General features: G+C 58.9%; 1 protein-coding gene across 2 annotated transcripts; it reads right to left on the bottom strand.

The window, feature by feature from the left end:
• Positions 1–1,559: 1,559 nt before the first annotated feature.
• LOC115347664 lies at positions 1,560–17,235 on the bottom strand. Of its 2 annotated transcripts, XM_030029227.1 has the most exons (3): positions 16,889–17,235; positions 10,242–10,344; positions 1,560–3,237 (listed from the first exon to the last, which is right to left on the bottom strand). In XM_030029227.1, the coding sequence occupies exons 1-3, from the start codon at positions 17,111–17,113 to the stop codon at positions 2,942–2,944; spliced, it is 624 nt and encodes a 207-aa protein (XP_029885087.1). In that variant the 5' UTR covers positions 17,114–17,235; the 3' UTR covers positions 1,560–2,941. The 2 variants fall into 2 exon arrangements, 1 of the variants encoding a protein (XP_029885087.1); XR_003925569.1 differs by lacking the exons at positions 1,560–3,237; positions 16,889–17,235 and adding an exon at positions 4,114–8,611 and having other exon boundaries at positions 10,242–10,379.
• Between the last annotated feature and the right edge of the window lie 3,011 nt (positions 17,236–20,246).

Below are 20,246 nucleotides of genomic sequence, written 5' to 3'. Positions count from 1 at the left end.
TCAGCGGCTCTGGGGCAGCTCCGGACATGGCATTGCTCAAAAGCAATGGAAAGGCAAAAAAAAAGCCCTTTTGAAAAGACAAAGCGCCCTGAAGGCCTCGGGGCCCAGCCAAGCGTTGCTCAGAGGGGCCGGCGTTGAGGGTAAGAGGAGGCAGCTCATCAAGGCCTTATTAGCACAGGAACTGCCGAGTGCAAATTAACGCGCCAGACTCCGGCTTGTCCCAGCCGTACAGCGAGCGCCGCGTGCGCAGCCACGCTGAGCAGTTTAATCAACTCAGAAAGCAATTTGTTCTCTCTCTGTTTATAACCTTGACGAGCTAGCGGGTTATTTTTAAGCACACCGGCAAAGGCAAAGGCAACTCCCAGCTCGGCGGCACCCGGCAGGCAAACCACGGTACCAGGCAGGTGAACAGCCCCCCGCCAGCCCTGCCACCCCAGCCCAGCCTCGGGGCGGCTGCCTGGCACGGAGTGGGCAAAACCCTCTCCCAATCTCCAGCCCCTTCGCCACCGCATACCCAGGTCAGGGGCACGCTGCCCTGGGCACGGTCCATCGTCCCGGGGCAACGCGATGCCCTGATGCCATTGCCCTGGGCACATGCGCTTGCCCCGTTCGCTCTGCGTTGCGCCCCGGAGAAGGTCGGAGGAGCTGAGCCAGGCGCAGGGCTCTGTAACCGAGTGAGAACAACCCAGGCACGATGTTTCCCCTGAGGGCGGGCGAGTAATTGAGGGGAACCGTGTTGTAGTGACATTGCTCGCCCTGTTTAATCCCTTCCCTCCAGAGAAAGGGAAGGGAGGATGGAGGGTGCAGTGGGATGGCAGAGCCCCTCTCCGCAGCACTGGCTCTTCCCCTGTGGCATGCACCCCACCACCCAGGACGCTCCTTTACCTCTCGCATCTGATCTCCCAGTGAAGGAGGGCAAATGTTTTGCTGGGCACGGTGCCTGCTGTGCAGCATGCCCAAGGTCACCTAGGTACCGGTGTTGGAGCACTAGCCCAGCTTTTGGCCAGGGCGGCTCCCTCCCTCGCTGCCCCAGCATCCCTCCTCTCCGCTGCAGTGCGGGCCAGGTTTGCCCTGCAGAGCCTCCTTCTTTCCAGACGCCAACTGGACCGCTGCGGTGGGAGAAAGGGGACCTGGAAACCCAAGAGCAGGCGCAGCTGCCTCTGACGTGCTCCTTGTCCTCGGGGCGCTGGGTGGTATTTGCTTTGGCCTGCCGCTGCCCCAGCAGCTGCTCAGATGTGCTGGTGATAACACAATTAGCAGCAAATTGGTTAATGCTTTCCCAGTGAGCAGGATGCGTGGGGCACTGAGGCCACCTCCCTGCCACGACTAACCCGGTCCCCTTGGCCCCAGAGGTGCTGGGTGCTCTTGTGGGTGATGCTCCCATGCAGGTTGCCCTTGGCTGGGAGCTGGAGAGGACCTGGGGAGAGGGACTTCTGCCCCAGTGACGGTATGGTTCAGTGCCTGCACTTCCAGCTGATTTAAAGCAATGCCCAAGTTTATAGAGAATTAGCCAGACTAAGGAACATTATTTTTCTTTATTAGGTTAAAGGGTAAGCAAATACAATCAATCTTGTCATGTATCACAAGATGTCAGCAACTTCCCACCTCAGCCAGAAAACTACCGGCTCCTAAGTGGGTTGTGGAATTACATTCATAACCACAGAAAACAAATATATACATGTATGTTTTAATGAAAACACTAAAGGTCGCAACATCACATCATCATCAGAAATAGGTTACTTCTCAGCTAATTTAATCAATGACCAAACCCAGCCTGCGGAGGAACCCCCACTCGGAGAAAGATGCAGCCCACATAGGGAGAAGAAGATATCGGTGATGTGATCTGCAAGGGACAGAGCCAGCAAACGCAATACCAAACCCCAGCCTGGGCTGGTGCCCACGAGGAGCTGCTGCCCCAGCCCTCAGCCCTGACCCAGCCGGGTGCAGCCGCAGCACGGTGCTCTGCCTCATGTTTTAGTGCTGTGGCCATCTCGCATTGTCCCCACTCTGGCTCAGTTTGGCTTCTTCGTTTAACAGCTTCCTAATTCAATTGTGCTCATCCCCATCCTTCCCTGGCCATTGCTGGTGCAGATAACGTCACTGAGCTCCTCTTGGAGATTTACCAGCGGGAGGGAGCCCATTAACTGATCTAAGCTTCAGAGTCGCTAATCAAAGCTAATGAATTAACCAAGCGGGTGTTGATTTCCAATCTGAACCTTTAGGAGGAGGGACAGGATCGGATCTCCTCTCCCCTCTGCCCCATCTCCTGCATCCCGCTGCGGTCCCGTGCCCTGGCAGTGCAGGATGCTCCCTGCTCCCCTCGCTCTGTGCTCAGTCCCACCTGGCTCGGGGCCAGCCAGGAGCAAGGCAAGAGGAGAGCCCTTTCAAGCTGGGAAAACAAAAATAATCATTGTAGTAACGGCTGGTAAGACCCCGAGCTGCCTGCCAAGATCACGAGCTGCTCAGAGAGCCTGAAGAGCGGTGAGGCTGGAAGTCAGCTGGCAAGCACAGGGCTGCCCGCAGCGGTGGCGGGGCAGAGGGCAGGGGACGCAGAGAGGCGAGGAGGAGCACGGGGCCGAAGGCTTTCCTGCCTGGCAGGATGAGGGATGTGGCCCGGCAGGGCCAGTCTCACAGGTTCGGGCACCGTGCCATGAAGGAAGCTGTGTGTGCCGACCGGCGTGCTGCTGGAGGGCTGCTTCTGCCCCGTGTCTGACCCAGCTTTAACCCTGCTCTCCCCATGGCCCGTGCTGCAAGGGTGGCCGAGCGATGGTTTATCCGGTACCAGGCTGCTTGTGTTGCTAAACATAACCTGGTGCTCTCACTCAGTAAGGGACAGGACCGAATCACTCCCTTGGTAGCACCAGGCTGGGTCTCTTTTGCAGCTCCAGGGCCCCAGCTCTGCCGTGTCCACATGTCAGAGACAAATCCAAAAGCAGAAACGTTAGGTGACACTCAGCAAGGTCCCCCAGACTGCAGGCAGCAGGAGGCGGGGGGTGAGCCAGGCAAGCTCTGCTGTCCTCTTGCAGGGAGGGGACGTGGCAGGGTTTTCCCACTCCAGAGCAGTGCATCCTCCAAGAGCCAGCGGGCAGAGCGGGTGATGATGGCGATGCTGCCCCGTGCTGCTGCGACATTGTGGCTGAGCCGGCCGGTGCCGTGGTGGAGAAGGATCGATCGAGCCTTGCCGTGGAGATGCTCGTGGGCAGGTGCTCTTGGACGTGCGTCCTACCTGGAGATGATCTGCACACAAAGTTGGCGATGGCCGTCGTCCCCAGTCAGGTCACTGTCCGTCCCCATCCTACCCAGCTGCCTGCAGAGCCGCGCTGCGAGGTTTCTGTCGCGCCTGTCACCCAGCAGGCAGGGACCACGTTTCCCAGCCCTCAGACAGCAGTTTGCCCAGCACTTACTCTCCAAACCTGCCAAGGAGGCCCAGCCGCCCACCCCGGGGGTCATGCAGGCAGCCCGAGCCCTGGCTGGCAGAGCCACCGCGGCTCTTCAAGTCCCAACCGGTGCCCAGACCGCGGTGACAGATACCATAAAACACATCCGCAGGAGCAGATGCGTGGCAGTGCTGGGGACTGCCTTGCTGGCTGGCTGCCTCCTCTGGAGAGCATTTTCCCTGATTGAGAAAGCGATCGCCGTCGCCCTGCCTGCCCAAGGGCCCTCCAGCAGAGAGAGCCGGGAGCTCTGGCACATCCCCGGAGAATTGCAGGGAAGCCATGGCAGCTCGGAGCCGCGTAAATGGCACCGTGTTACTGAGGTCACACGACTTGCCACTTGCTCAACTAGCCATACACGTGCTGATGCTCACCAGGACCTGCAGCGGGATGCTGCCTGTGTTCCCTGCCCGGCGCTTGCCTGCACCACCCGCTGCCCGTCAGACACCGACAGCTCAAGCGTGCTAAACGCAGGGGCAGGTGTGCAAGCCGGCGGCATGCAGCACAGCGGTCACACCGAACAGCGTGCCAGGGGAAGCCAAAACATGCGCAGGCACAGACACGCACGGTGTGCAGTCGCCTGCACCCGGCGGCACATGCAGATACCCCCAGCCTCAAGCTGGACTCTTCCACCTGAACCCAGGGCTTTCCGTTGAACCCAAATACCCTTAAAAAAAAAAAAAAAAAAGAATTATCAGTGTGGCTTTTTCAGCAGGGCACAGGGAGGCACACGTGCATGAGGACTGCGGTGAGCTGGCTGCACCCGGCGCTGCAGGCACCCTGCATTCGCAGCTGCGGCGTGCTGCCTCTGCGCAGGGGCGGGCAGCCCGAGCCCGCCCTGATTTATCTCCCCTCCAAATTGTGAATGAACGAACTTTCTCCCAGAATAAATAACAATCGCTCAAAAGTTATTTTAGGGCTGGTCTCGGTCGCTGGAGTTTCCGCGCCTGCCGAGGCCCATCACATTGTTTTCTGCTGCTTTCCTTGGCACGTCCCCAATTCAGGGTTCAGAAGTTATTACTATAAAAGTCAAATTGCTTTGAGGGGGGGAGGCTGGGGGAGGCAGGGTTGGGGGGGAGAGAGAGAGGGGGGATGAGATTCCTGGAAAGTCTCCAGCCAGGGATAATTGGAGCTGCACGGGGTTGGACCGGTCCCCGCCGCGCTCAGGGGAGCCTTTTGCCTGGCCCGTGGCCAGTGGGAGCCGGGGCGAGGAGGAGGGCTGGGGTGTTGCAGGCGCATCCCCCCGGCGAGGTGGGTGCTGCTGGGGCTTGGTGTGCTGGAGGGGTCTTGGGGGGCTCCAGGCTTGGTCCCTGCTGTCTCCTGGAGAGCCCCATCCCATCCTCCTCCTTGCAGTCCCTTCAACCTGCCCTCACCCTGCTTCCATTTAATGCTGGTTATTTCCCCATCTACAGCACTAATTACTTTCCTGCCTTGGCACAGAGGATTGCCTTAAGCCTTGAGGCATTAACATTTTATTTCCCTTCTAAAACTTCCTCTTCCAGTGTTTGCCGCTACAACTCTCGGTAAATTTTGGCCATCCCTAAAAGCAAACGTCCTGTCCCTTTGCACCAGACACCACACTTGCCTGCAGTGAAGCTGGTGACAAGATGCCAGTCACCGTCCCGCACTGAGCAGCTTCTACCTCTGTCCTTCAGGCCTGTTTCCCACCCCCTCCGCAGGCACGGCTTGCCCTGGACCTTCCCCAGTGCAGCGGGGCAGGAGCAGCTCATGGGTGTGGGACCTTGGTGGGGACAGGGGCACAGACCGCCTCCGTGGCCTCACGGGACTGTGCCCTGGCTGCCGCGTCCCACGTCCTTCAACCTAAACTTGATGCTTTTTTTCCTTTTTAAAATGATTTCCATGAAATGATCATGCTGATGTGTCTGTGCAACCTCATTAGGATTCACTTTGCTCTCTCCTTCTTCCAGACTGCCTTATTTTTATTATTCCCATTATTTAAAGTTAACCTTACAGCAATGACCAGCATCCTCCTGGCAGACGGGGCCCCTGCTGTGCCAGCCCCTCTGACCTGCACCCCAGAGACCTGCCCCGGGGCTCTGCCCCCCAAAACTGGCACCTCAAATCCAGCGCGACACACGGTGCCGAGGAACTGCTGCAAACACCCTGCAGCCGGGACTCCCAGGCTGGGAGCCTGCAGGAACACAGCCAGGAGATAAGATGTGGCTCAGCTTTGATACGTGCAACTCGTACGCCTGGAGCAAAATCATCAAACGTGGGGATCTGCTCGGTGAGATGACCGCCGGGCAGCATCGGGCAGCGAGGCTTCGGGGCGACAGGGAGCAGCACCAGGAGGTTACCTGGCAGTGGGACGTGGCAGCAGACGTGACCTGCAGAGGCACTTCAGAGGGAACACCTTCCTGGCATCGCAGCCGGGAAGAGCCCGGCACCGCTCCTGGTGCTTCAGTCCCGCTGGCGCTCCAGCCCGGCTCCACCACCCTGGCACGGCACAGGGCACGTGCCCGACCCCTTCCCTGCCCCATCACCTGCCGGGGCGATGGCATGCTGCGCTACCTGGGATGCTTAGCGTGAGCAAATAGAAAAGCGTTAACTGAGTATAAAGAAGAAATATGTGTGGAAAGGAGAGCAAGCGGGGTGAATCTCGGCTGCCATGGCAGCTGGGAGACAGGCAGGGCACCCTGCCACACGCACCAGGGACCTCACTGCCTCAGGGCGTGCAGGAAACCCCTGGCCCAGGGCTGCAAGGCTGCTGTTCCACACCTGCAGCGACCCAGTGCAAACCCCCCAGGCACGGCTGCCGGGGAAAGGCTCCGCTTCTTGCAGCTTAGAGCCGGCAGAAAGCATCCCCTGGGCCACATCCAGCCGGGCTGGCGGGTGAGGTGGGCTCCCAGCTCCTCCGGACACTTTTTCCACGTAACCCTTCCTTTTAATCCCCCGCTGCGAGCCCCTACCACCCCAGCAGCCCCTCCGCCACCCCTCTCCCGCGATAGCTGTCCACCAGGCACGGCTGGTTCCTTCCCTAATGGATCTGGCAGCTGCTCCCTGCACTGAGCCGGGTTTTGGTTTCCCCACGCTGAGGTTTTCCTGCACAGTCTGCTGCAAAGCGAGGACCGGGGCTGGCTCGGCCACGCTGCAGCGATGCTCCCCTCGCCCTGGCGCGGCCGCCTTGCCGGTGGGTCATCCTGCCGGTCACCGGCACGCTGGGGAGGGGACGGAAGAAACAGAGTTGCAGGCGTCAGATTATGAACTGAGTAATATCACATGCGGAAAAGCCTGTGGGGAAGGGGCTTCCAGGGCTATTTTCGCCCAACGAAAGTTGCAATTAATTTGCAAAGGAAGTTGCTCGGCATTAAGAAACCCTCCGGGCAAAGCCTGGACCCAGGGACGCACATCACATTATTTTCTCGTTTAAAAACCATCGTGGCGGTGAAGAGGGCTGCTCCCCCTGGGCTGGCGCTAACGGGGAGCCGGAGGCGGGGGGGGGCTGGGGAAGGGGGGAGCCAGCTCTGGAGGGGCAGGCGTGTTTGGAGAGAGAGAGGGAGAAGAAATTAACCTTGGAAAGCATTCAAATTAGGCTGTGTAATAAGAGACCCACTTCTCTGGGTAAATTTGTTAGGATTAGGGCTCACTGAGCTGTTGAGGAGAATTTGGCGTGGCTCGGAGCCAGGGCGAAATGAAGCTCCTGGCTTGGTTGGCTGCGGGAAAGTCCAGGCTAATGGGCTTTGGTTCAAACTTTGATAGGAAAAAAATCCAGGAACAAAGGCACTAATTCTTCCAAAAGCCCCAAAATCTCAGTTTATACATTTCTGTTTATGTTCATTCATAATAGATATACACAGCTGTTCTTATCATTCATATTCAAATTCCATATGCATCTTTAGCAGTTATTGCTCCTGCCTCAAAATGAAAAAAAAAAAAAAACCAAAACCCAACATGTAGAAGATTAAAAAAAACCAAAACCCAACCTGCCTTGGGGTGTGAATTCTCCAAGCATCTGTGTCTGAGCTCAGGTCTTTGCACTGGGGTGCAGCCCCGGGGCAGGAGAGGAGCCCGCTGCCAGCCTGGGCTGGATGTTTTAGGGACTTATTTGAAGCTCTTTGTCATCTGCCACGGACCCGTTTGCTGAGGTCCCTCTGCCCTGGGTAGTGAGGTGGCTGGTTGGGGTTCACCCCGTGCTGCTGCTCCTGGCACCCACCAGCAAGGGCACGGCTTCCCCAGGCAATGCTCTGCAAACCGGAGAGGAGTGGACAAACTTGACCTGCTCCCCAGGGCTGGGGCAGCTGTGCTCACACTGTTCTGGGTGAGCAGAAGGGAACTTTATTAATTCAGTGGTTTTAAGCTAAAAAATAAAAATAATTGTATTTTCATTTTATTTGGTCTTTTGTTTTAAAAAAGTTTTTCTGGCTCACATTCTGGAGGATCTTTCCTCACTTCCTTTAAAACTTATCCCTGGACTCCAGGCTAAGGAACAACAAAAAAAGACATTTAAATCTGGATATCTCACAGAATATTTGCATCTTTAAACCTTACTTCTTGATCCCCGGAGGTTGCTCTTACAGACAAATCTAGTGCTGTTGAGTAAAGCTCATTAGTAAGAGCTAGCTGCTAGAATGAGCAGCAGGGACACAGATAGCTCAGATACTTAAAATGTTGTCACTAGGTTTCAGAGTTAATCCTGCTGAGAAGTTCCCCTCTTAACTCTGAGCTGTTGTTCTGCACATCCAGGGGGGCTAGAGACGCTGCTATTGATTCTTAGGATTATGAGGGGATGTCTGAGACTCCATCCCTCTGCCACTGGACGTGCGACCTATGATACCTCACTGTGGAGAGCAGGAGCAGCAGCGGTGGGACTGGGCTGCTGCAACAGCCCCTGACCCTCCTCCTCCTCACCTCTGCAGAGTGCCCAGGCGAGATGCAGACTTTGCCGTCCCATGGCACGGATGAGGTCTGAGCTGTCACAGGCGGCTCTTGCCCTGGTCCCAGGGCCAGGAGGGGGGTGACGCACCCCACGGAGCAGCGTGCTGCTGCCGTATTTACATTCCAGCGTAAATTGGCTTCTCCTCTCGTCTCTCACGTGTCCTGTCCCTGTCCCCTCCTGCTGCACGTTCCCCCGGCCGCCGCAGCCCCTCCGCCTGGTTGAAATATCCTCTTAATGGGGAGCTCATGTCTTCCAGCCGCAGCAGAGGGGGAGCATCAGCCTGGGGACAGGGGACAACTCGAGCATGCCCAGCCAGGGCCCCCCAGCTGGTGCCCCGTGCCCCCCACATGCTGTGCCCCAGCATGGTCCTTAGTGCCCAGGGGGGGTGCACAGGGTGGTACCAGCACCTGCCCTCTGCTTGCCCTCAGCCCAAAGCCACGTCGTGCCCGTCACCCAGTGCACAGTTTTAGCATCTGACTGGGGGCATTGGGATTTGTCTCACAGGACATCACCCCACGGAGATGCGTCCCATGCTCATGCAGCCCCGCTGGGCGTTTGGGTGCCTGTGAGACGTGAAGGGAGGTGTCATCCCAAGGCTGAAGAACCCCCTCCAGGCTGCAGGAGCGGGGTCGGAGGAGTGGAAACAGGCTCACCCAGCCATCTTTCATTTAATGAACAAACACACAAAGACCTGGAAGCAATAAATCCAGAGCTTGGACTACAAAACCAAACACGGCTGCAGCTCCCCCTTGGAACGGGGGAGCGAGAGGAAAGAGGACGGCCACAAAGCCAGCCAGGGAGCACAGGCACCGTGTCCCCTCCTGCAACCACCCCTGGCAGCAGGACTGCCTGCTGAGCAACCAAGATGCTTTAAAGGGGCCCGATCAGGGTGCTCCGGCCAAAAACGTGGCCCCAAAAAGCTGGCTGCACCGGTTCTTTTGGGCTGTCAGTCACCGTGCCCGAGGGATGCAGCCTGGATTGGCAGGTCCCAGGGAGAGCAGCCATCCCTTGCCGTCCTGGGAGCAGCGGGAGGTGCAGAGGGTGCAGGGGGAGGACGCGTACCCTCCAGGTCTACGGCATCACCCGCACCCCATGCACAAGGCGCCAGCCCAACGTGCAAGCACCCAGACCCCCCTCGGGGGGCCGCGGGCCATGCGTGCTGTGCCAGAGGGCTGTCTGGCTGCTGCCCCAACACAGGGGTGCCCCGGGGGTGCTGCTGTGGGTTGGGGCTTCCCCGAGCCGCTCTGCCAGGCAGGGCCCTGCCTGCATGGGGGCACCCAGCCAGGCGTCCCCCGTCTGGGTGCTGCCTGCCCGCAGGTGCAGAGTGGCACGGGACAACCAGGATGACTCCCCACCTCCCAGTGCCACGCAGAAAAAACAGCTGGGACCTGCCAGACCCCGCTGCTGCAGGCTCCTGTCGGGTCTCCCCAGCCCAGCTATCTCCCTCCTGCTGCCAAAATCCCCCCCCCCCCCCCTTTCCCACCGCCTGCCTCGCACCGGGAGCCAAACGTTCGTGTTGCTGTGCCGGCCCCGCAGAGACCCTCGGACTCGCCGCCGCCTGCCCGTGCGGCACGTCCCGCGCAGCTGCAAGGGCGGGCGTGCACCCAGGCCATCGGGATTGCCGCCCAAGCCAACACAGCTCACTTTAGGAAGCCCTGATCCCCGTGCAGGAGGGGACATCCCACCCCAGAGCCTTGGGAAGTCCTGCTCGCACTAGGGTGGAGACCCAGGGAGGAGGATGAGGACGGAGAGGCGACCGCAGGACCGATGGGCAATACAAGCCATTAGTGGGATCCCTGGCCAAGTCCCCGCCTCCCCATGGCCATCCCGCAGTAGTCGCAGCTTTCCCACATCCCTGCCGTGGGACCCTGTCCGTGCCCACCGGCCTCCCTCCCCAGGACCCCGCTCACCTGGCTGCCAGCCTGCCCGGGGGACCCGGGCATCTCCCCTTGCAGCTGGGGAAGCCGCAGCAGCATCGGAGCCACCTTCTCCTTCCAGCGCTCGGGCAAACTGCTATTTGTAAAACAAAGGTGAAAACATCAAATCAAATGGATGACTCAGAGGAGAAGTTCAAAAAAGGGGAGCGCGGGGAGGGGGAGAAGCAGGATCTCCATCTCCCCTCCCACCTGCCAGCAGGCAGGGAAGCAGGCAGCGCGCCTCGCCTGCTCGGCAGCCCATCACCGCTTCAAAGCGGGCACAGATAGGATCTGGCAGCCAGAGACGGCACCGAGCAAGCGCTTAGCGGGAATGGAGATGGCTCCCGATAAGCCAACGTGTGAACTCCCAGGTTTAAATTAACTAATGACTTCAGATGCTGCCGATAGTCTGCAGGGGATGGGGAGGAGTGATTTATAGGGGAAGATTAAGCAGACTAATTAGGCCAGCCTCACCACTTAGGAGTTTCCCAGCCAGGCCAGGGGCTGCGCCAAGAAGGACCCGCTGTGCCCCAAACTGGTGGGAAGGGATGGGGAGCAACCCCAGCCCCCCCGCCGCGCAGCTGCGGACACCCCGGGAGCCTCCTTACCCGGGAGCATCACCGCCGTGTGCGTGAGCGTGGGGGATCCCGCCACGCGCCCCAGCCCTCGCCCACAGCTGCCCGCCGTCGGGCGCAAACATGGGATGCTCGTGGGCTCTCTCCTACTGCGTGACCTGCGCCTCCCCACACTCCCCAGCACGGGGGAGCCCGGGCCTCTGCTCAGCCCATGCCGAGCTGCTTTATGGCCACTGTAAATTACAGCCCAGCTTTCTACCCGAGCTAAGCGCCTCTCGTCTCCTAGGCGCTTTTCCTATTAGCGGAACGTTTTTATTGTTCCTAAACAACAGCCTGCTGCTGTTAAAACACGAAGCCAGGGCATGTGCGTGGCTCGGCTCTGCCCTGCGCTTACCTGCTGGCGGGGGCATGGGGAGGAACGTGCCCACCACCCAGCGCTGTTCCCCGTGGCTACCACGCACCAGGCACCACACGGACCCGGCACCGCAGCTGCCAAGTCTCCAGGGGGGAGTGCAAGGTCAACAGGACTCATACCAAGGCTCTTCCAAATCCCAGTTACATACACCCCAAGAACCAGTGATTTCTAGTGGCTGGGCAGGTGCTGAGCTCAGCCCCACGCTGCACTGACTCACCACTCTCATGTGTAACAAGTTGCCGTGGTCTCAGCCAGGAGAGCTTTTTATTACGTTATGGGAAAGCACTTGCAGTTTCCTTTTCCAGGAGCCTTGTATATAATAAAAAGGCCTCCTCGGGCTTCAAAGTGGGAGGATTTTCATTGCTTCCCGGGCCGAGAACAAAGCACTATTGAGCATGGCCAACAGTTGTTGTCCCTGTCCCTTGATGTGCATCAAGCATCCCATCCTCAGGGCTCTGCGGTGGCATGGATGCCTGGGTTCATAGGGATGGAGATGGGTTCATCCTGCCCTTGCACTGGACCGGGAGCACTCTGAGATGGGTTTGCCCCCCTTGAATCACCCAGGTTTCACCATGAGCTGCCGGGGTGGCTATGGGCAAGGCAAGAGGAACGCTGGTGGCCTGACCCAGGGGCTGGCATCACTTCCCCACCCACCCGCTCAGTACCTGCGAGACAGCGGGTCGCTGCTGCAGTGAGTAATGCTGTTTTCAGCAGGGATTGTGTGCATGACTGTGTAAATAATACAGTCAGAGGTACCATGAAACCAGCTGTTTTCATGTTAAAATGGAAATTTAATAGAGTGACAAGCAGGAGCTGCGGGGGATGCGCACAGGCTTCCTCCAGGAGCCCACACGAGCCGCAGCTTAACGCCGGGGCGCGAATTCCCCATCGCGCCTGAGGCTCAGCCCGGGCACGGAGCTCGCCTGGAGCCACGCAGGGAAGCGCGGGGGCTTCCTGCCCCTCACCCCAGGGTGCCCATGGGGAGCTGGAGCCCTGCTTTCAGCCCACCGCCTCCGGTACAGCGATACGCCAGGGACAAACAGGCAGTCGGGGACGTTTCCCAGACCCCTTCGGAGGAACAGAAGTTCCTTGTCACCGCTATCGGCGCGGGACTCCTGGGCCCTTCCCCTGCCCACGGCTGGGTCTGGGACGGAATGCCTGGAGCCCTTCGTCACCAGTGCGTGGGGACTGGCTGGGGAGGGCTCTGCCTGGCATGGTGCCACCAGTCCCATCGCTGGAAATAGGGTTTTGGGGGAAGGAACTGCTACTGTCCCCATGGCTGCTTCTCTCCCTCATGCAATGCAAAGAGCCACGCTGAGCAGGGCTGTGGTTCTCCCACGAGCCCCTGGCATCCCATGCTGCCAGCCCACGCTCCGGTCCCACCACCTCACCCCAGTTCCCTGGGAAACAAAAGGCCTTCATGTTTGCACAGAGCCAGAGGCAGGAAAGTTCACGTGGAAAGGAAAAAAAAAAGGAATAAAAAAAATCAGAGGAAAGAGTCTGCACCGTACTGTACCGCTAATGCTGCGCTGCTGCGGCCGCCCGTGACCTGCTCGAGCAATGCACAACGTCATTCGCAAGCAATTACTCACTGCACAATATTTTTATTTCCCCAAACCATTAATGAATTATTTAAGCATCTCTAGCAGTTACATGGAGGATGATCAACCGCTGCTCATCCCAGGCTGTCGGTGCGGGCTGCCTCAGTGCCTGCCAGGGAGCAGCTTTTGGGAAAAGCATCCCCATCCCCATGACGCTCTGCATGCTCGAGCACAGCCATGGCACTGCAGAGCTTGCCACCACACTGCCAGCAGTGCAAAATAATGCCGGCTCTCCCTACAAAGGCTATCTGACCAGGAGTAGGAGCTTTTTTCCAGAGCTGGAAGAGTGAAGTTCACCTGCTCCGTCTCTGCCGCCTCCTCCAGTCCTTTCTTCCCCCGTCCTGCACCTCCCTGCGACGTGCTCCAGGCACCTGCCTGGTGCCAAAACCATTGAGAAATTCGGCACTGATTTGTAACGCGTGAAGGTAATCCACTGCTGGAACAAACCGCCGCATCAAGTCACAGGCTAACCTTGGCTATCTGCTAACAAACACAGGGCTGGGATGTCTAAAAGCTGTGCAGAAAGCCCGGGCTGTGGCTAGCCGGCAGGCAGCCACCCAACAGGGAGAGCTCCGGCTGCCGCCGACTGCAGCCACGAAACTTCACGAGGGTAACGCTGATCCCCGACAAAACAGCCCCCGCCAATATGCATGTGGGCTCGAGGTGTCTCATCGACTCAGCCCAGCTTCCCCGAGCAAAGTATCGCTCGGCATCCTGCACTAGGGCTAACGGGTGTGAGCTGAAGGCTCCTGAACCTGGGCAAGCAGGTTTTCCCAACTACTCCAAGAAGTGTCTTTAATCCTGCAGATAAAGGCACTGAACACAGAGCAATGCGGGGATAAAAGCACCCTCTAAGAAAACTTCAGAAGGACACAAGTCCTTTCATAAAATCACCCTTCCCTGCTGGAAAGGCACATGGTGAGGACGGACTACTGCCGCTCCATTGCTGGTAACGCTCCGGAGGTGGGCGAAGGACCTCCGCCTTGCCTGGTGCCTGGTTGCTGAAGGACGTGGGTGCTAATGGGAGAACTGGGGAGCTGGGGCTGGCCTGCAGGACAGGGAGACCACAGGACTTTCTGCCCCAGAGCTAAGGAAGGCGGATATGTTTTAAAGCCAAAATCCCTAGTAAGGGATGGGAAGCCCTGCTCCTGGCTCTCCCTTTCCCATCGGTACAGCCGGCAGGTTGCTGGTGCCGGGGGAGACGCTGGCCCCGTGGAATGGCAGAGGAGCCCCCCAGGGCTTTCAGCTCATCCGTAAAACCTCCTCATCCCTTCCCTCCCTCGCTCCTCCCCGTGCTCTCACGCTGAGTTTACAACCTCCACCGCAAACCCGTCTTCGGGCTCGTCCTGGCCGGGCTCCAGGCTGCGCGGGGGCCCTGGTGGGGGTCAGCCTCCCTGGCCACTGTGGACCTCCCCCCCTCCCCGGCAAGGCCAGCGTCCCTCCCGGTGGCCCCCAGCCCGCTTGGCCATGGGTCTCTCCCAACACTTCGCCCTCTCCTCTTTCTCCCGCTCAGTCCCCTGCGTGGCTTCAATTACCAGTGAAGGCTCCCACCGCTCCCAGCCTCTGCTGGGTGGGGTGAAGCCCCCCGTTGCTTGCAGCTGATTGCAACACCCTTCTCAGACCTGGGGACCATCACCATCTCCCCTGCTTCTAGCTCCTGAATAATGTCCAAATCCTCTTGCTCACGACTTCGCAGCTGCCCAATGTCTCTGCTGTCCTCCCTCCAGCCTGCCCAGTTCATGGCATCCCCAGCACACCCAGCCAGCTGGCAGTGCCTCCTTCTGTCCCAGTCCCCATGGGGACACGTAGGCTATTCTGAAACAAAAATTTTCCTCTTTTGGGGCCTTTTTTGGTGTTCCCTGCCCCAGGGAAGCCCCTGTGACTACTTCACCAGCCCCACAGCCCCTCGCTCCTGCAGTGGCAGCATCAGTGGGGTGAGTCCCATGCCCAGGGGCACCCCAGCACTCCACGAGTCTGGCACATTCCCGGCCCAAGGCACCCAGTCAGTCTTTTACCTTATGAATTACTTGCCCTATGCCGAGGAATGGGGCAGAAAGAGCTGAGGGGTGTGGGTAAGGATGGAGCAGGGACCCATGCAAGCCCAAGCCTGGGTACCAGTTCCCAGGTTCTCAGCCGCTGCGATTTCCATGGGACAGTCCCCTCCCTGGGGAAAGCACTCGGCCCACTTTGGCCACTGCTGAATTTGGCAGAGCACCTCACCCGGGCTCCATGGTTTGGGCAATTAGACCTTTTCTGCAATGCACGGCTCCCCCCTCACTCGTCCCTCTGATGTCTCAGTGATGAAAGGCGAGATGAGACCCGGAGGGAGGGACCCCCCGTAAGCGAGAGGGAGTTAGCAGACATCACCGCAGCTCCGGCTTCCCCTCCTTCATCCCCAGCCCCGCTGTGCATCATGTGGCTCTCGCCTACAGTGGGGCCTCAAACCAGAGAAACACTCGCTTTTTTGTCAGGGCTGGTCTCCTCATGTTTATTTCCCTTTGGTGCGCGAGCAATTTCCCCTTCCCACACAGGGAGCAGCGGCCCGTAGCCGTATCAAACGCGGCCGTGGGGATGGGGCCAGCCCTTCCCCACACCGGCAGAGCCAGGCAGGGACGAGCGCCCGCGTGGCCGTATCTCATCCGCCGGCATGCAGCATGCTGCCGCGCCTGCAGGAAACATATGTCACTGGTTAAACAGATCGTGAAAGCTTCAATCACTTCCTTATGGCGGAGCCGGACTGAATTCGTACCAACAGCCAAAGTCTCCTGCACCCTTTCCCGCGAGCGGGACCGGCCCTCGTCCCTGCGGCGTGCTTCCCTGTCTTGGTGCTCCCCTCGCCCCACCGAGATGGAGCAGCTCCATGGGGAGCTGTGAAACACCATCCAGAAAGACAAATTGGTGTCGGCACCTTGTCACCTCCCCAGGATGCTCCCCTCTGCCTGCAAACCTGCCCCACGGGGAGCTCAGGGATGGAGAAAGCCTCCCCCAAACGCACGGTTGATCCCCAGGCTCCCCCCAGCAAATAATGCCCAGAGCCTCCCACACAGCTGCTGTGGTTGGGGCAACCTGCGCCTGCTGGCAGCACGCACCCAGAGCCCAGTAACAGCCTCGCTGGTCCCCAACCCCTCGCTGTCCCCTGGGGCAGCCTTGCAGGAGCTCGGCACATTTCGTGGGCACGGGCTGCGCATGGAGGAAGGGACTCCCCGGCTCTGCCCGTCCCCGAGGAGCTTCACACAAAGCTTTCTCGGGGTGTCTCCCGGGGATCGGCAGCATCTCCTGGAGCAATCTGCTCCAGAGGGACGTTAATTGCACATTGTCTCCCACTCCACTGATGGGGTTATGAAAGCTCCCAGTCCCAATAAAGCAGGCGGCTGCGGCTGTCTGCCCCCCCACCCCATCCCCTGTAGCAAGGGTCCGGGGCTGCCTGGCCGGGACGCCTGCCCAGGCGGGTCCCTCCTCCCGCAGACACAGGTAGGTGTTGGTGAGACGATGCATCATCGCAGCGTCTCCACCATTACGCTCAGCTTTCTCCCGTGGGCTGGAAGTTGCTTTTTTTGGAAGAGAAGCAAGCAGGAAAGCTCACGTGGGCTTTGGCGATGAGACTGGCGGCTGCCGTCATCCCAGCCCGGCAGCAGGGAGAAGCTGGCGGGCCAGGCCAGCCTGCTCACGGGTGCCGTTGTGACGGCTGACCACGTGCCAAAGAGCTCCCTCGGCTTCTCTGCTGCGATCCTGCCTCGCCCGGGGGTGCCCCAGCTCCCTCTGCCTCCCCGCAGCCTCCAGCCACCTCCGCGGCACCACTCCCCCAGGATGGAGGGCAGCACTTGACAATAACATCTTCCTTATGTGCCTGAAACAACAGCCAAAATCCCAGGCCTTTCCTTGGATTGCATTTCACTGAAATCCCTGCACCCTCATGAAAGGGCAAAGCAAGACAACAATGTTATTTCTGCAAATACCCCAGAGAACCTTGCCCGCTCCGGGTACCGGAGACAACGGCAGGTAGGCTGGTGCCACGTCTGCACGGCTCCTACCTCCCCGAGCTCTGCTTACCGAGACGTCACCTCCTGTAACAGCCAGTTTTCCTGGGGTGGTTCTCCTGCCTCCCTGCTCAGAATCAGCATCAGTCCCAGCACCGCATCGCCCAGAGCGGCGCCCACTCGTCGGCTCCAGCTCCGCTGCGGGATCGTGTTTGTTTTGCGATCCGGCTCTCCCTCCATCTCTTCTCTGCGCTGCCGTTTTCCTTAGCTTCTCCACCATGGTAGCCAGCTGGGTCATCCCTTATGCTTGTGAAGGACAAGGACCAAATCCCTGCTTGGTCTCACCGGTGCGATCTGCCCGGGTTCCTCTGCCCCAGGACCGCGCGCTGCGTTAGCAGCCCCGGTTCTGTCGGTATTGGCAAATCCGATCCCAGCCGGAGTGGTGCCTCCTGCCAGCTCATTAACGAAGGGAGTACATAACAGAAACCTCCCTACCCACCCCTGCAAGCTGCCTCTGGGATGCTGTCCTCACTCGGTTGCTTTCTACCGCACGTGGCAGCAAGCTGGTGCCCTGCATGGCCACAGCCTCGCGTGAACGACGGGACCCACCACGGCTCTGCCAGATCCCGCGCCTGCCCCGGGCAAGAAGCAGGGTGGCTGCAGCCCTCTTCTACTCCCACACACCCATCCTGGACCCCAAAATCCTCAGGGTGGGGTTTGCCTCCCACCCACGCCTGCTGCTCCGGTGGCGGCCGAGCGAGCGCTGCAGAAGCCGGGGCAGCAGTGCCCGGCCCGCGGCTGGCTGTGGCCCCAGAGCAGCCACCTTCCCCAGCAGGAAGGGTTTGGTGGAAGATCACGCAAAGGCACAAGATGGTTCACATGGCTGGTTGCTGCCGCCTTTATCGGTGTTCCAGAGGAACACACCTTCACTCTGGTTCATCTGCTCCCTTCTCTTTGCAGCACCCAGGAGCCATCTCCCCACCATGGCACCTCTTACTTATCAGGGTCGAGTGCCTGGCTCCACAGGTAATTTGTACAAATTACAAATTAAACCAATTTCAAGGGGAAGAGGAGATGCGGACTCGCTACCCATACACACTTCGTTACGTGCTCTACGACCTGCTCGAACCACATAGCTCCTCATGGTTGTAAATGACTCCCATTGCTGGTTCCCAGCCTGTGTCTCTAAAAGCCTTTTTGGGCCGGACCTTCCATCCCTCCCCGTCAGCCCACACAGCTCCGGTCCCTAGAATTTACCAACACTTAAAAATATTTTATGCATCCCTGTAAAATCACACACATTTAAAGCCAGTTAAGGCCTGAATTATGTTTTAAGATGTTGTCCAATTTGTAAGCATCATAAAAACCTGAAATAAGTTATCTTAGAAATAACCACAGGGAAATTACAGTCCCGACTTGCAGCCGAGGAGGCCGTGACCCGGGTGCACGAGCAAACAGCTCTCCCCGTGACTAACGCAGCCAGTGAGCGGGAGGGCTGCCAGGGCTTTCGGGGGCTGTATTTTAGCCATCAAATTTGCCGTAACCCCGGGCAGCTTTAGAGCAATCATTACGTAGCTCGCCTCCTGCCACAAGAGCTTGGTTTTTCTCTGAGCGCACGCTTGTCACCAGCACGGGCAGAGCCAAGTCACGCTGCACCGGGGAACCCCACGGGTGCTGCCAGGCAGCAGCAGCGAGGGGTGAAGGGATGGGGAGCCCGAGGAGGTGGGTGCCAGGACCCTCCGCCGCCCTGGACCTGTTTGGGAATATGGAGGGAAGCAGAGCTTGAGCTGACAGGGATTTTTCCCAAAAATATTACCCAGTGAGCCATGCGGGGTGGCATCCTGCCCATGAAAAACTTTCCTGCCAAGCCATATCAGGTCTCGGTCTCATGCTTTGCATTTTATCAGCATACACAGGGGTTGGTGAAGGGGGCTGTAGACCCTCAGCAGCACGAAGCACCAGCCAGCGGAGTGGCTGCCACCTCCCAAGCCTCCTCCAATTCATCTCTGCAAGGGACCACTGTCCTCTGCTACACGACCGTTTTCTCCACCTTGCTTCCTTTCCAGCAAGCACCGTGCCACGTTTTGATTTTTCTCTGAAGTCCCCTTGGTTTTGCTGCCAGCTCCCAGAGAGGGAGAGGCACCGTAGAGCAGGACGCACCAGCTCTCCTCGGCACGGGGAAACCTCGCTGGGCTCCTGGCCACCCTGAGGGCTTCCCATGGCACGCCTGGGCCATCGACTTTCCCCTGCCTCCATGCAGGCTTTGAACATCACGGAGGTGCACAAAGGCCCGGTCATGAAATTAAACCGCCCAGAGAAAGATGTGGAGCAGGACCTGTGCCCATGAGCAAGCCAGCCCCCGGCACGGCGGGAGCAGCCGGCCGCCTTCCCCACGTTTTGCACTCTCCATCTGTCTCCAATGCAAGGCGGGAACCCGGCATGGAAACCCGCTGATTCTTTCCAGAGCTGCAAAACGAAGCTTTTTCATCCTAAGGACGCGGGCTGCTCTACACGCTGCCCTCCTGCCTCCCTAAACTCCGACCAGATTTCACACCGAGCCTTCAAAGGGAAGGAGCCGGAGCAGCATCCCTGGCAGGCGGCACGGTGGGGACCAGCCAGCCGAGTCCCCCGGGGCTGCTGGGGGGACTGTGGGGCCACCAGTCCCCAGGGCAGGGTGGCAAGTTCCCATGGCAGAAAGGTGTTAAAGAAGGCCGACCGAGCAGGCTGCGGCTCAGCCGCTGGCAGGGAATCAGAGCGCCCAGGTCTGTTTTGCTGCCAGGTTATCAGTGGATCCATCAAGCGATGCCTGGGAGACGCCAAATCTATCAGCTCTCCCATATGGATGCCATCCACGCTGAGCCATTTCCTGCCTAATCGGTATCAGCTCCGCTCCTCCCTCCCCAACATTGCTCTTTACAGCCTGCTGCAACTCTACAAATATTTTTACAACAGGTAAAAAAAAGGCACTGAGCGCATACTCTCCCCCAAGCCTCCCCCCAGGGTGCTTGCTGTGCACCATCGCTGCACCAGTCGGGATGCAGGTGCGGAAAGACATCCTTGGGGTCTAACATTACTTTGAATTTTCACTGTGGCTCTGCAAACACGCCGGTGGGTGCTGGAGGCCTCGCAGGTGCCCAGGAATAGGGACGCAGGTGACACAAGGCTGGATGGGACCTCCCCGGGTGCCAGGCAGAGCCCCGACCAGGGTGTGCCTTATTTACTGGCAGAGAGGAGTTTACCTTGCGAAGGTTTCTGTGCCTGATAGCCTGGGATTATTTTGGCTTTCATGTGGTCTCTAATGAAAGGGAGTCTGGAACAGATGCAGATTTGAAAGAAAAGAGGAGGAGGAGGAAATTTCTTAGCATAGGGTTTCGGTTCCCCTGCCTATAAACAGTGCTGACAGCAAGAGGCGGCGGTGATAAACACCGAGA

Source organism: Aquila chrysaetos, chromosome 10 (assembly GCF_900496995.4).
Source record: "Aquila chrysaetos chrysaetos chromosome 10, bAquChr1.4, whole genome shotgun sequence".
In the NCBI taxonomy this organism is placed as follows: Eukaryota; Metazoa; Chordata; class Aves; order Accipitriformes; family Accipitridae; genus Aquila; species Aquila chrysaetos.
The sequence above is the reverse complement of the archived record's forward strand: the minus strand, read 5'-3'. Positions and strand labels throughout refer to the sequence as shown.